We start from the raw sequence: 14,787 nt of genomic DNA on the forward strand, positions 1-14,787 counted from the left end.
AGGGGAAACGTACATTCACTCAGCAACTGAAAATCGGGAGCGAGACACGTCTTTACTGTTAAATGGTAGATAGTTACAAAGATTTCATCACTTTTTTATATATAAAAAATATATATATATACGTATATATAAATAATGATAATTAATCACTATTGACGGTTAGCCTAGGTCATTCGCCTATAGTCACATTCACCGCAGAGGACATTTCCACGAGGGACACGTGAATATTCGATTTTCTTCGTTGATAAATATAAATCGTTCTTATTTCATACGATATATAGTTAGCCCGGACCGCACGCATGTTCAAAATCGGGATGCAAAACCCTTGGAGATGTCATTAAGTCGTTTTTAAGATGTCTACGTCTTGATTTTTGAACGGCACCCAAAAATCGGGATGCCTTAAAGACGTAATGACATCTTTTAAGACGTCTTACGTACAGATTTTCGGACATGCTTGCTGCCTGGGTACGTTATGTATCTCGTGGATGTCCCTGTCGCAGAATTCATCATCACTCGCATGATAGGAAGAATCGTTTCGGAAGATCTGTTGAGGGAATACGTGGAAAGACGAATTTCGTCGAGTTACATAGCGATATCATTGTATCTGAATCAGGGATGAATTTCAAAATTTTTCTTTATCCTATATCGAGCCATTTCCATCTAAATGTTTTAAAAATACGAAGAAAGGTATATATACACATACACGCAATTAACATTATTTCTGTTGTGTAATGAGCTGTGTTACCTTTCGACAAAAGGGCTCGTATTTAGAACGCGCTTGTAACAGTGTGTTAGGGCGCTAACAAGTCTTGAGTTTCTATATATAGTATATGTAACGTAAACTATATGCCAAACGCGCGGCGCCACAACAGCGTATATTACAAGTGCGTTCCGAATACGGGCCTACGTCTTTATTTTCGAACTTTCATCGTAACGTAACGTCCAATAATATTCTGCAGTAGAAAAGCTTGTGCGAAAAAATAGTCCAGAAATAATTCTTTCGAGCACAAACGTTATCTGCCCGCTTGATGATTAATGATTGGATAGATCGTTCTGATAGAAAATAAAATACAGGTATACTTTTTACACATACACACATACGCGCGCCATAATTGCAGTTTTATGCTGTAATAAGCTACGTTGGCTTTCGATATCGCGTCTATTTACTTAAACTTTCGCCGGAAAATTTATTAGTGTAATATGACATCCGACACACATTTCGCAATAATGAAGCTCACGCGAGAAACCAACCTAGAGATGATTCTTTCGAGCGTACAGTCATCTACCCGCGTTCATTGATCATCAAGGTAGATCTATCTGCGTAGAAAACTGAGCGGTATAGTCCATCTATTCGGTAAACGTGATTAAAAGGATAACAGAATTCGCATACAACTAGGAATCATTATAGGAATCATCTCGGAGCGTGATTGTATCTATTTATCCCGTCGCGACTTCTGAAACGACGCGAAATGAAAATCGCGCCGGACCGGTCGGGACGTTCGATTAATTAATTATTTCATTTTGCAAAACTGCGTGATTTGCATGTGCGTGAACGAGTACGTGAGAATCGCTCGGTCCTCTGTCTTGCGCGTTTTTCTCTGTGCAATTTAAGATCACTGGTAGAAGGGCGCGTTTCAGATCTACGATATAAGTGGATAATCCACGATTAAATTACTTTCGTCGAGATCGTCGCAAGTAAGTAAATAATTGATTAAAGATTCAGTTATATATATTTGTAATTTATTACAAAGATTGCATTCGAGCGCCCGATTAATATACATATATGCCCAGAGAAACACCATCGCAAGCACATCGTCTCGATGAACGACGAGCACCACGAGGGCCCACGTTTGCATAGTGTTCGATAATATCTTTCAATTTCAATGTCGTATATTCCTAAGTCGTTATAGTTACCGGCGAGTTTTTTTAAACGCAGACACATACGTAAATATACTTAAGAGGGTGTGCAGACGCAAGTGCGAATCCTTCGATGCGAATTACGAATTTGAGACACGAGCTTTTGTTACCTCATGTATTATAATACGGTAGCGTGTGAACTCGATCCCTTCTCACGGCGTTTCTCATTAACATTAACGCGCGATTCTAATAACGATCCCGAAATTCTAATTGAGAGAACGGCATTTTTATGAACTTCATCACATACACACACTGAGACATGTTATGGTTTTTGTAAAGTTTTCTTTAGACACACGCCTTAAATCGTCTAACGATTTTTACGTGATTTTAATTGTTAAATCTAGCGTTATGAAAGTCTGGTGCATTCGATCTTGCAATCATGAAGGAGAAAAGCGGGGGAATTGGTGGAACTTGTATTTTTGTGCATTTTTAACTTTTAACTTTTTCACGCTTCTTAAACTCGTAACTCGACACGTAACGTCCTATTTAAGATAAAAAATATAATCCCATTTAAGATAAAAAAAAGACGATATATTTTAACAAGACAGATAATTGTCATTCGTTAATGATATTTGGAACATATCGTGGGATTAAAAAGTTCGGTTCGTGAAAATATTTTTTCTAATATAAAATTACTATTATTGCTTTTACTTACCACACCGCTTCTTTCCATCCCCAGTTTTTCGCGACGTTACAATCATACAATCTTACTTATAAAATAATTATCAAAGTACAAAGTTTGCCAGAATTTATCCGCGGAAACGCTTATGAATCGCGCGCTCTTTTTACGAAAAATAAAAATGCATGGCTTTTAATTAAGTTACGACGAAGCTTCGTCCGTACCGGGAACAAGTATTGAAAAGAAGTAAGGAAGGAAGGAAAGAGAGAGAGGATTTATTTTTATTGCATCAGAGCAAAAGACTGACGCGTTTTTTCAGTGTCAAAGTAATTAAACGCAATCTCTTATAATAAAAAAAACCAAGTTGCAAAATGAAAAAAATATGGAGATGTGCGACAGGGTGTGACAAAAAGTTTCGTTGCTTTTACTTCGTGATTGCAAATTAGGGTAACCGGCATTAAGTCTGCTACTGTATCGAGGACAATTGCTTCTTTTATATTCTCGCATGAGAAAACAAGGCGGATAATAAGAAGCATCTTTTCTCACAAGGTCACCGTTCGATTTTGATATCGACCGAAACTGTACTGTATTTGACTTGACGATAAACCCTACAACAAGGGACAAAAAGAAAGAACACATAAAAAAAAATAACGGTAAACTTCCCAATTTTTTGGAAAGAGAAAACTTTAGCATGTAAGATACTCTCTGTAACGTAAACCATAAGTCGTAAGGTGTAAGGACTGTAACGCATCAAATAATCATTAACCGCGACGGTTAACAACCATAAAACATGATCGCGATAACGATATGAGTATAGTTCCGAGGAGATAAACCCAAAGAGAGACGTGCCGGGTGTCGACGAAGCGCCGATCGACGGGATGGCGACGAGAGAGAAAAAAGTTACACGCGTTCGCACAAAAGATAAAATCCTAAATCTCGAATCGTCGCTCAATTCTCCCGTACTCGAATCATCGATCCGCTCTCGGTCGACACTCCGATACGTTTCGAAGAATAACTTACAATTATAGGGAGCAAACGAGAGTGCGGGCGAGGGAGGAAAGAAGCGCACGAGAAACACAAGTAACTATGTAAGAGGTGAGAGTGCGAGGAGAAGAGAACAAAGATACAAAAAAAAAATGAAGAAAAAAAAAACGGTAACGAGATACCAAATTTGATTTTTGCGTGCCTGTGCGGAGGAGCGAGGTGATATATACGTGCATATTTATAAATCTATTACTATAAACGATCCTAGCGGGTATGTAATCCTTACGTTTGTTTGGGAAGGACGAGGGGAGGTATACATTCGTATAGATCCTCCGCATAAGTAAAACGAAAATGGAGTGTGCGATGAGAACGGGAAGTGAATAGAGAAAGAGAGAAAGAGACGAGAAGTCAGTCGGACGACGAAAGGGGGACAGTTTCGTTACACGCGCGGTATCACTCTATATAAATATATTATAATATCAAGAGCTTCTTGCCAAGTGAAACAAAGTGATAGCTTCTGCGGGAATAAACGAATCCGAGAGAGATCCATCCGGGGATCCGTTTTTGGAGGCCGTAGGCTTAACGAGGAGAGGCGACGGTGAAAGATATAATATATTTAAACGTGACAGTGATTAAATACCATTTCTTTCGCGTGCGAACCGGTTATCATTGCACACAATTACGGATTAATTATTATTACTATTATTAATTACGGTTTCATCGACATCACCGCCATCGTCATTGATTATGATTATTATTATTATATAATTGATGTGAGTGTGGACACAAAAATAAAGTGTACGTAGTAGAAGGTCGACCCGTTTCACCACCTGTCAAGTTTCTTTCGACGAAGTTTCCAAGTTCCCCGCATTTAAATACGAGTCTTTACATGAAAGTAACACATTTATTTCAGATAGAAGAGCAAGAAAAATACTCATAAAATGAACATTCTATTCAACTTAAACTATAAACGAGAACGTTATATTATACCTGTAACACAAATTCTCCAATCGCGCGAAAACTTCGCTGCCACAGAAGTTAACTTCATTCCCTAGTACGGCTTCTCCTCCGATCAATGCATTAAGTGCGTTTAATTGCGATTGTTTACCTAAGAATAATGTAGCACAATTTCGATTTATTTTAATTCTCCTGTGCAACTTGCATCTCTATACTCTTTTTCATATTTGTCGTGACGATTTCGCGTTTCTCATTTGGCAATATACACTCTTCCTTGCATTTCGCGTTTTCTATTGTACACGATGCTGAAAACGTTTCTACTTTGATTCCCTCTTTTGAATCAATTGCGCTCTCTTGATTAATATGTTTTTCAAAATCGTCAGAAATTTCAGTCGCCACTTCGGACCTTCTGAAGACAGCCTGAAGGTAAAGTACAAATTAACATCAATCAATTGTGAAAGAAATCAATTGTCAGAAATTTTTATGAACTAAACACATAAACATAACTCTATATGTAATAATTTTTGTAGATATTTAAGATATTGATTTTCTTATATACATATTACAATATTATATCTTGAGTATGTTATATATTATACTAACGTCTTTTTGTTGAGAAGTAGTTTGCGAACTGTGTGACTGTTGTTTAATTTCTTTTTGCTCGAAAGTTCGTTTGAAATCTTTGAACGCCGTAGGACATGTCGAAATCACTTCGATCAGCGGTTTATCTGCTTTCTTTATCAAATATTCTGTTTTCTGTAGTAATTTATTGTCAGATAATATTTCTTTGGATTGTTCATTGTCCGTTATGAAATCTGGCTTAATCAGCAATTTCTTTTTGCTCTCCAATTCATGTAAATGATCGCAAAATTCTTTGTAAAGTGCATCGGCATATACCGCCGGTGACTCCGATTTAGAATTTTCGGATTGCTGTAAAAGATTGGCAAGCGATTGGATATCTAAAACAGACAAATATAATTTTTAATTATATTAAAAATTCTAAATTATATTTTAAATGTGATATATATTATAATTAAACATATACATTTATATTAAAAAATATAAATTAAATTATATATTATATTATTTTATATTTATATAGGTACTGATCATACCGGAAGGATTAGCTGATGCAGCGGATTGCGAATTGATCGTTTGTTTCGTCATCGATTCTTGTTTTTCAAAATACGTATTTGTTACATCGCTAGATTTATTGCCACATTCATTACGATACTTGTCTCGCTCTCCAAAATCACCCGCGGGTTTGTTAAGATCCATTTTCGAAACGCAACCGGACGGCAGATATTCCCCGAGACTTCTTCGATCATACTTATAGCATTGCGATTTTTCGCCCGCGTTTTCCGTGTCTTTTATTAGATTCGTTATGCATTTGTCGATCAACGGCGACACTCTCTTCGTGAATTTCTTCGTTTCCTGTATCAGATGCTGTCTGCATCTCTCGGAGATTTGGCTACGAGATTTGCGCTCCTCCGGTTTCTTTCCGGGATTTATTTCCTCGATGAGGAAAGATTTCTTGTTGCTGACCTCGATATCTTCCGCTTCGCGAGTTCTTTTACCGATCAGTCTTATATTTTCCGTTTCGCGAGTTCTTTTACCGGTCAGTCTTGAAGAGTGGCTCGTTTTGTCCAGAGATAAATGATCTATTGTTCGAACGAGCGATTCCATTTGAGAATTAAATCGTTCTGTTTCAGTTGAAAATTCTCCCTCCTTCGATATCTCTATTTTATCAGAAGATTTTTCTGACTTATTATTTTTCTCAGCCATGCAATTCGCGTCGTTACGTTCTTTATTTGAAATTATTTCCTTCCAAGAATTATCTTCCAAATGGTCGATATTTTCATTTTTAATTGAATCGATAATTTTGACAAAATTATTCTCCATATTAGTCGATCTTAAAACGTTCGATGATTCATAATTGCTTTCCGAAATTTGCGAATCTTCTTGAACGGATGTTGCCGTCTTAAAGGAATCGTCGTCGGATTCATCGATGTTTTTTTTCCCTTCCGAAGATTCGAGTGAAAGATTATTAACTTTATCTTCCAAAACTTCGATTTTCGCAGAATTATTCATCTCTATGATATTTTCGCATCTCGAAGATTGTTCATCGGAATCGATGATATCTTTCATATTGACGAGAGCACAGATACTTTCCTTCTGTGTGTCGATGGCTGACTTTTCCAATCTTTCCTCTAGAACCATTAATTCGGTTGAAGCTTTCGGTCCGCGTGTTTTCTGCACGCAGTCCCGATTTCTCAATTCGGCAAAGAGACTGTGGAACAATCCGCGCGGTTCTTCCTGCTGTATCTTTGCGGATTGCTCGTATTCGTAATCTTCCGCGTCTTGCACGGCGTACGTTTTTGCCGAATCCAGAAGAACAATCGACGGGCAAGTCTTGAGTGTCATCAAGTCGTAAACGTCCTGAAAATTGTTTGTGACATCGGACGGTCGCTTCTCGTCTTCCGATGTACGGCAATCGGATTTTTCATCTATTTCGGCATCCTTTGCTTCCACTTTGTATTCCTTCGCCTCGTCCTCTCGCTTCTTTAGGATCTCCCTGACCTTCAGTTTTCTCTCCTTGGTACTCCACCATCGCAGTTTATCTTCGTCGCTCGCGGAAGCCTTGGTCCCGGTTTCTTCGGTCCTGTTATCATCAGCAAAATCAGTCTGCAAATTCTCGTCCACCATCTTCCTCCCGCCCCAGAATCCCTCCACCTCGCCGTTCTTGAACACTATCTTGTTTTCGTCAACAAACCTATCCATACTGTCGCAGAATTCTCTCATTTCTTCACGGATGCTGCTAAGTTTAGAACCGAATGGATATTCCCTGCTTTTTTTTGGATAGCTCTTGATATTTTTACTCGATATATCGTCTCCCACGTTGATGACTGCATTTGCGAGTTTTTGTTGGTCTCCTTCTAACATCTGTTTTAGATCCGACGTGTCACACGATACCGAACAGGTAGTCGTTCTTTCGTTTTTACGATCTATAAAAAAACGATTTTAATTGACAAGTCTAATCAAGATAAGAATAATTATAGACGATATAAAATTTTTTCTATGATTACGCGCGTATAAATTTCTCGTTGAAGATTATATATCTAAAGGCGTCATGAAAAAGTTAATTTCTCCCTTATAGAAATTTAATACTGGAAAATAGTGATTAAGTATTTATTTTGAGTATTAAAACTTTTTAAAATAATTTTTATTATTAAGTTGAATTTCTGTAAAAGTTTAATATGTAATCTACTCACCGTTAGCTTTATTACAGTCATCGATCGATTCTTGTAGATCTGCCATCTTTTCTTTCTCTATTTGTGCCTCCAATATTTCTTTTTTATCGAAAATCTCGCCGATATGACCATCGAGTGGATCATCCGCACTTTTATAATTATCCAAAATTTGTTTTTCATGCCATTTTCTCTCCGTATTATCGTCGTATCTTTTAGATTCCGATACTTCTTCAATCAGCGTACGCGGCTGGATCTCCTCTCGAACCTAGCCAAATGAGGAATAGGTGAACAACTTTTTATCCCTTCTCAAATTCCCATTCGTTACGAGAAGATAAAGGATCGCATACCTCGACTTTCCAGGGCAGCAGAAGCTCCCCGTTGTTTCCATTGGAAACTTTTCTCTCTTGCTCCGCTATTGGCCTCCTTCCGTCACTTTCCTCGCCTCCTTTTTGCCGCACGCGCTCGTTTTCTTCGTCGTCCGCGAACTGCTCGTCTACCAATGATGACGACGACGACGATGACGACGACGACGACGATGGGGAGTTGTAGGAACCGAGGAAGGATCGTTCCTCGGATTTTTTCTTCCTCTCCAAGTCGAGCTTTAGCGCGTTCATCCATGGCCAGGTATCATGGGTTGCAGGCGATCGGGAGGTGTGCGGGTTTCACGTGGTGAATGATCAAATAGCCGACGGGACCGAAGGTGGTGATATTATTCAAAGCACGAATTCTGTACCAGACCTTGACGAAACTAGTTCTTACCAGTCCGCTGCTCCTCGTCGCGGTGCGCGCGTTCGATTTCGTCGCGACTTCTTCGTCCTTTTCCTCCTCTTCCTCTTCCACCGCCTCCTTCGTCTCCTCCTTCGTCTCCTCCTTCTTCTTCTTATCCGTCGCCTCCTTTTCGGACGTCCCGACCGGTTTGCACAGCTTCCTTTTGTTTATCAGGGCTTTCGAGGGCGGACGCGACGTTCGACAGGTAAACAAAGACCGAGGAGTAGAACAGGTGAAAGGGAGTCAAAGGGGGCGAGGGTGGCCATTGCGACCTGGCCGCCTCTCGAGTAATGAATCTTTTAACTTACCCATGACACTGTCGTTGATTTTCTTCTGCTCCGCCTGGATCCACCGATTCCTCTCGGCCACCTCCTCGTCGACGCCGCCGCGCATCCTGAATTCAAGAAATATCTTAAGTCTAACGAAATATATTACTTTCTCGCGCGCGGATCGTTTCTTGCCCGATAAATTTACCAGGCCTCGGCGCAGGCGCGATCGCGCGGGAACACCGGTCGAGTATCGAGATACTGGAGATTCTTGCATTTGAGGATCATCGTCTTGCGATACATCTTTATCTGCTTGAGCACCGGGTTGCCGGTCAACGTTACGACGCGCAACGACTTCATGTCTCCCAAAATCTAAACAATTCAACTTTTGCTCGCGCTTTCAACGAAATGTGAGACACCTTGACGTGATTAATTGCTGTCGTATCGTAGGAGTATATTTCAAATTGTATCAATATGTGTAAGGTATAATTTAATGCGCAGATTCGTATTTTTTAATTTAGCTCTGAAAAAATTCGGTTAAAAAAATCATCATGCTCTCTTTATTCATGATGCAATTAATGATCGCACAACGCTAAGTAAGAATTTCTTTCAGTTAATAGTTAAGATAATATCAGTTTGCAATCGAACATTATTTAATACGTAAATTTATTCCAATCGCGTTTTTGCCGTAACGTCTCACCTATCATTTCGGAAATATATTCCGGTTGTGCGTATTGCGTGCACCGCGCGTAATCATCGACTTACGTTAACGACGTCGCAGGTGTCGATCCTGTTGTGTGAGATGTCCAAGATCGAGAGCGCGTGCAGCAGACGGAGATGCTCGATGTCAGCGGTTTCTCGTAGATAGTTGTGCGACAGGTTCAGGTTGTTCAGGAACTTGAGGCTGTCTGAAAAGCAGAGGTACGTCAAGGTCAAGGTCATTCGGGATATTACCCAGCTTCGCGACTCGAGTCACCGAGATTCTCGATCCTCCGTATCGTGTTGTGCGAGAGGTTTAGGGTGTCGAGCTTCGTCAGGCACTCGAGGTTCTCGATCTTGCTGACGAGGTTGTGGTGTAGATACAGGCACTTGAGCTCGCTCTGATTTTCTAAATTAGCGATCTCGTGTATACCGTTGCTCTCCAGCCACAAACACTTCAGACCCGTGTACTTCTCGAGGTTCTCAATAAAGGAAAATCCTGAAACGCGTAATTTCGTCGTTGGTATAACAGTATAATTAATGCGATTGAGTGTCGTGCGTGCCTTTATAATGCAAGTACAGAACGTCGTTCAAATACGGAGTCTGGTAGAGCTTGTGCTCCTTGCAGTGCTTCTTGATCAGCTCTTCTGTCATCCTAAAATCATTAAATCCGTTATTAAATCAATGTTGTTCCTTACAAAAATTTAATACTGCAGGGATCAAATAATTACTTATTTTGAGTATTAAAAGCACCAATAAACCATTTCAATATTTCAATAAGTGATTATTTGATCCCTTCACTATTAAAGTTTTGTAAGGGATGATCGGTTAAATTATTCATATTTATTATTTCGAGAGCTCACCTAACACCATGCTTTTTCTCATCGAAATCATAAATTTTTCCTTTGATGTACGTCCTTTCCGGTTCCTTCAACTCCTCCATGAAAGAATCGTCGGATTCCGAATCGATTTTAATTACTGTTGTATCATTCGTCGTTTCAGATGTTTCATTTGAAATTTCCTCACTTATCTTCTCATTATTTTTAGATTCAGTTTGGATTTCTTCATTGATATCTTCGATGATATGATCTGTGTCATCGCAAGCTTGCGTCGATTCTGACTCCAAAGTCAACTGAATCTTCTCTAAATCCGTCGTAATAATTCTCTGATATTCATCCATAAGTTTCTTGTGCTCATTTATTTCGTCCGCGAGTTCTTTTTCCAACTCCTCGATTTTCAAATTCTCGGCTATTTCGGACTTCGTTAAAGGAACCTCGAAATTTTCCGGAAACTCATCGAGACTGTCAGAATCGACGGCGGTATCCTCCGGAGTTTTGAGCTCGTAGGAATCGTCAGCGGATTCGAGAAAGGAATAATTATGATCGGCAACGATTCTGTCAATTTCCTCGAATTTTTTCGACAGCGCCTCTAGCGATTCATTCTTTCGATCTTCTATCTTCCTCTTTTCCTTTGCTATCTTCTCCAAAGTCTCCCGAATCTCGGTGCGCGATCTAGGACGATCTAGACGAGTAATTTCGTCTAATTTTTGCAAATTACTTTCAACAACGTTACTTTCAGACTCCGAGATCTTTTCGATTACCGTATTTGCTGGATTTATCTTATTGTCTTCGTTCTCAATAAAATCAATTTTTTTTTTACTTACTGTTTCATTTAATCTTTTATTATTTTTTACCTCTTCCGTGGATTTTTCCGACGAATTATTTCTGTCATAATTCTCAGTTGTCTGATCGGCAGTTGCCTCCCACGTATCCCAACACGGACTGTCAGTCAGTATCTTCTCCGCTTCCTTTATAGTTCTCAGTATATCTTCTTTCGCTATGGCAGTGTCCGAAACGACGCGACGACGTGGGTAGAGTTCGTTTCCTCGAAATTTCGAAAGTGCACACTCGCTGCTCGATCGTACGGGATCTGCACTCGGAATCGCGCGGATCGGCGAACCTTGCTGAAAATCCGCGGAAACGTCGGAGCAACTCTCGATAATCTTCCTCATCACGTCATCGTGATCGTTCTCCATTTTCGCGGACAAGTCCTCTATTCGCTCCTCCGCCGAGTCGTAATGCTCATCGTCACTGGCGCACAATAGATTCTTGATTATCTTTTCCATCTTTTTTATCTCTGTCATCGTTTTCTCGATAGTGGTTTCCTCTTCGGAGCTTAACGCGTGCATCGCGGTCTCTTCCACACATTTCGGAAAATCGACGTCGTCTTTAAGATAATTCTTATTATTACTTATAAAACAATTACTAGATTCTATTGTCGAAAATGACACGTTTTCTATATCTAGTTTCTCTTCTTCTTGAAGAGAATCTTCGATATTTATACACGTAACATTCTGTGCAAGCTTCATTTCTTTATTTTTTATGTCTCTATTAATAGTTTCACAAGCAATGACACTGCTTTCTTCAAGAATATCTCGCGAATTAATACAATCGTCAATGATTTGTCGCATAAACTCGTTATTGTCCTTTATGTTTAGTCCGCTAGTCAAGGAAATCCCTGAATCGATGAATTTTTCTTCACCACATCTCGCTTGATATATTTTTTCATATGTCGAATCAGTGCTAACGGGACTGTCTTGCAATTCTGTCAAACTGTTTAAAGAATTCGCACGTTGATCGTCCGTCAGGAATTCATTTCGAATCGTTTTCTCATTGTCGTCGCTATCTTCTGCCTGGATTGTCTTGTCGTAATCGAAATCGTCGTACATGGAAAGATCACAATCGCTTATACTAGAATTAAAATAAGACGACTTTTCGCAATTCAAATCGAACATCGGATCGTAATTTAAGAGAACTGACAGAGCGTCGTATTTATCGTTGTTTGTCGCTTCTATTTTTTCATTTCCGCATACATTTTCGCAACTCTGCACTTCAGATTGAACGTTGCTTAGAATCTCACGCTCTGCTGGGTAATCCTTTTTGTAAAAACAAATATTATTAATTTCTTTTACAAACGCATAATTCCGCGAGAATCGCTTATTTGCTACAACAACGACACAACTAAAAAATTTATCACTTTTTTAGTTGCTTCATAAAAAGATAATTTAAAAAAGAAACATACTTTTATTTTTCTACAATTAGTCACTCAAGATTTTAAAATTAATATCACAAAATTTTAACAATTTGTAATATTTAATATTTTATTATTTTATTATTTTCTATGAGAACTGTTTTTTGAGTTGTGCAGTTGTTAAAGCAAATGAGCGATAAAGAAAAGATATAGAAATGTTTTAATCTTTGAATTCATATTTATAACATACGATAACATTTGTTAGTCAATGTTACAAGTATTATAAAGCATAAGAAAAAAAATATAGAGTGTTACGTTAAGCATTATGTAACAAGAAATTTCTTTGCAGTAAAATTTACCTTGAGTTCGGATACCGAAGATGCGCTCGTACGAGTAACAGGCGATACAAAAGTTTGACTGTTATCCTCCGCTAGGGAATTGAACGAGAGATTACGTGGGCTGTCCAATGCTTTATCATCGTGTTCGATAAACGCGCTCATGATTAAGAGCGGTTTTGCAATTGGATCTTTCTCAGAAAATTTCTATGAAAACACGGATCGGCAATTCCAGCTAAAACTGACGTAACCGATCACTGAAAACAAGAGTACAGCGCCATGGTCACCGTCAGTTATGAATTGTTTAGTCGATAGGGTCGGGTCGGCCGTCACGCCGCGCTCTTCAAGGCGTACGTCACATTGCGATTATCATGATTTTCCAATTTATGAGACGTTCTTGAATCGATTTTTAGATTTTATGTTTGATTTCGCCTTCAGTCTCATGCCAGTGGAACTTGCGAAGATCGAATCTTCGCAACTTTTCCGTTCCAATCTCCGCGCGCGTTGGTAATTCGCGCGTGCAATCTATCATCAGGCCGGTTATCCTCGGCGCTTTTCTTGCGCGGTGGAAAATCGCATCGTATCTTAAATGCAGCTTCGAGAAAACACGAAGCAGATTGGCATAGATGATCGATCTCGCGCGCGCGCGCGCGCGGTGCACGGCGGTACGCGAGCACAATGTTAGCGGTTACGGGGTTGTCTCGTTCGCGATATCTATTCGTCAGCGATCTTTTCTCTCGCTTTGTTTTCGTTGCGTCTGGACGCGCCACACATATGAGTGGCCGCTTGTTTTTCCTCTCGGTTTCAGATTCCGCGCGCTCGCCCCTCGACGACGACTCTCCATCGTCGTCGTCGTCGTCGTCGTCACCGTCGTCGACGTCGACTTGTTCGTCGCGCGGCCGACGATGACATGTTCGCAAATGATGCTATCAACATCATCCAGCGGAAAAGACGCGCGGTGGCGATTCGCAAATGCCAGTGCACTCTCTCGGGACAGCTCTCTGAGGATCACGATAGCGGGAAATCGCGACGCGCCACACGGCACACATATGGGTGCGAGTCCTTCCTTACCCCCCCCCCTCCACCCCCCCCCTATGCGATAGATTCACCTTTTTTTTATTTTTCCCCTTCTCGAGGCACGACGCACGATCGTCTACTTTGCCAGACGCGTCTTTCTACGCAGTAGCTGCGATTCTCGATCTGTGCGTATTTCTATTGTCGTGATAATAGAGAATTTGGTTCGCACGATATTCCGCATATTCCACTTTCTCGTGCGATCGTACTTTGCCAGAAAACGTTCGCAGATGATCGCCCGATCTCTCGATGAATTTCTAATTTTAATGACGGTACTGTGACAAAAAGTACAATTTTAATGTATCAGAAAGGGGAAAAGGAAAGCATGAGAATAAAATCGACTGTGTAGCTGGTCGATATACTTAACCGGACAACTGATGTTGATGCAACCGGTTCGATTGCATCGCGATTGCAGCGTAGCAGCCGCGATTAATTAATTCTTTTAGGACTGGATTGTAGCAATATTATACTTGACTAATCATTTTTAGATCATTATCTTATTTATAGCATGCACAACAGATTTTGAAAGAAATATATGGTCTTTAAAATCTAGGTCGCGCGCGCATAATCGCTGTCATTGCTTTGGTCCCAGTTAACGCTTTCTCGATGTTTCGATCTCGAGCGATCCCGCAATCACGATCGCTACAATAACGCCTGGCGTCTCTTACGTCACGGTGGCACGCACTTTTTCGCGGGTCGACTCAGGTGGTGAACGGTCCGGTTTCACTTGCAAGGCTTTTGCACATTATTGCGTCAATATATAGACACGTATATATTTCAAAACCGTTAGATAGTAACGATGAAAAATTCCAGTCCTTGCTCCAATTATAAAGGTTTAAGGCCATATAATAATAGCTACTCGTAGCGAATTCCAAAGCGATATTCCT

General features: G+C 40.0%; 1 protein-coding gene across 2 annotated transcripts; it reads right to left on the reverse strand.

The window, feature by feature from the left end:
* Positions 1–1,093: 1,093 nt before the first annotated feature.
* Positions 1,094–13,496, reverse strand: LOC105462577. Of its 2 annotated transcripts, XR_976078.1 has the most exons (14): positions 12,851–13,496; positions 10,325–12,396; positions 10,025–10,116; positions 9,739–9,960; positions 9,528–9,670; positions 8,971–9,134; positions 8,805–8,890; positions 8,488–8,672; positions 8,076–8,327; positions 7,750–7,993; positions 5,593–7,482; positions 5,081–5,436; positions 4,511–4,897; positions 1,094–4,403 (listed from the first exon to the last, which is right to left on the reverse strand). XR_976078.1 is itself a non-coding variant. In XM_011709276.1 (13 exons), the coding sequence occupies exons 1-13, from the start codon at positions 12,989–12,991 to the stop codon at positions 4,661–4,663; spliced, it is 6,084 nt and encodes a 2,027-aa protein (XP_011707578.1). In that variant the 5' UTR covers positions 12,992–13,496; the 3' UTR covers positions 1,094–4,660. The 2 variants fall into 2 exon arrangements, 1 of the variants encoding a protein (XP_011707578.1); XM_011709276.1 differs by having other exon boundaries at positions 1,094–4,897.
* Between the last annotated feature and the right edge of the window lie 1,291 nt (positions 13,497–14,787).

Source organism: Wasmannia auropunctata, unplaced genomic scaffold (assembly GCF_000956235.1).
Source record: "Wasmannia auropunctata unplaced genomic scaffold, wasmannia.A_1.0 LD336097.1, whole genome shotgun sequence".
Taxonomy (NCBI): domain Eukaryota; kingdom Metazoa; phylum Arthropoda; class Insecta; order Hymenoptera; family Formicidae; genus Wasmannia; species Wasmannia auropunctata.

Excerpts from the sequence above, each read along its gene's own strand:
- LOC105462577 (XM_011709276.1), bottom strand. The coding sequence starts at position 12,991 with ATGAGCGCGTTTATCGAACACGATGATAAAGCATTGGACAGCCCACGT. Across the intron at positions 9,961-10,024 it reads TCTGTACTTGCATTATAAAG|GATTTTCCTTTATTGAGAAC; the intron begins GCACGCACGACA and ends TACGCGTTTCAG. Across the intron at positions 4,898-5,080 it reads CTACTTCTCAACAAAAAGAC|GCTGTCTTCAGAAGGTCCGA; the intron begins GTTAGTATAATA and ends CTTTACCTTCAG.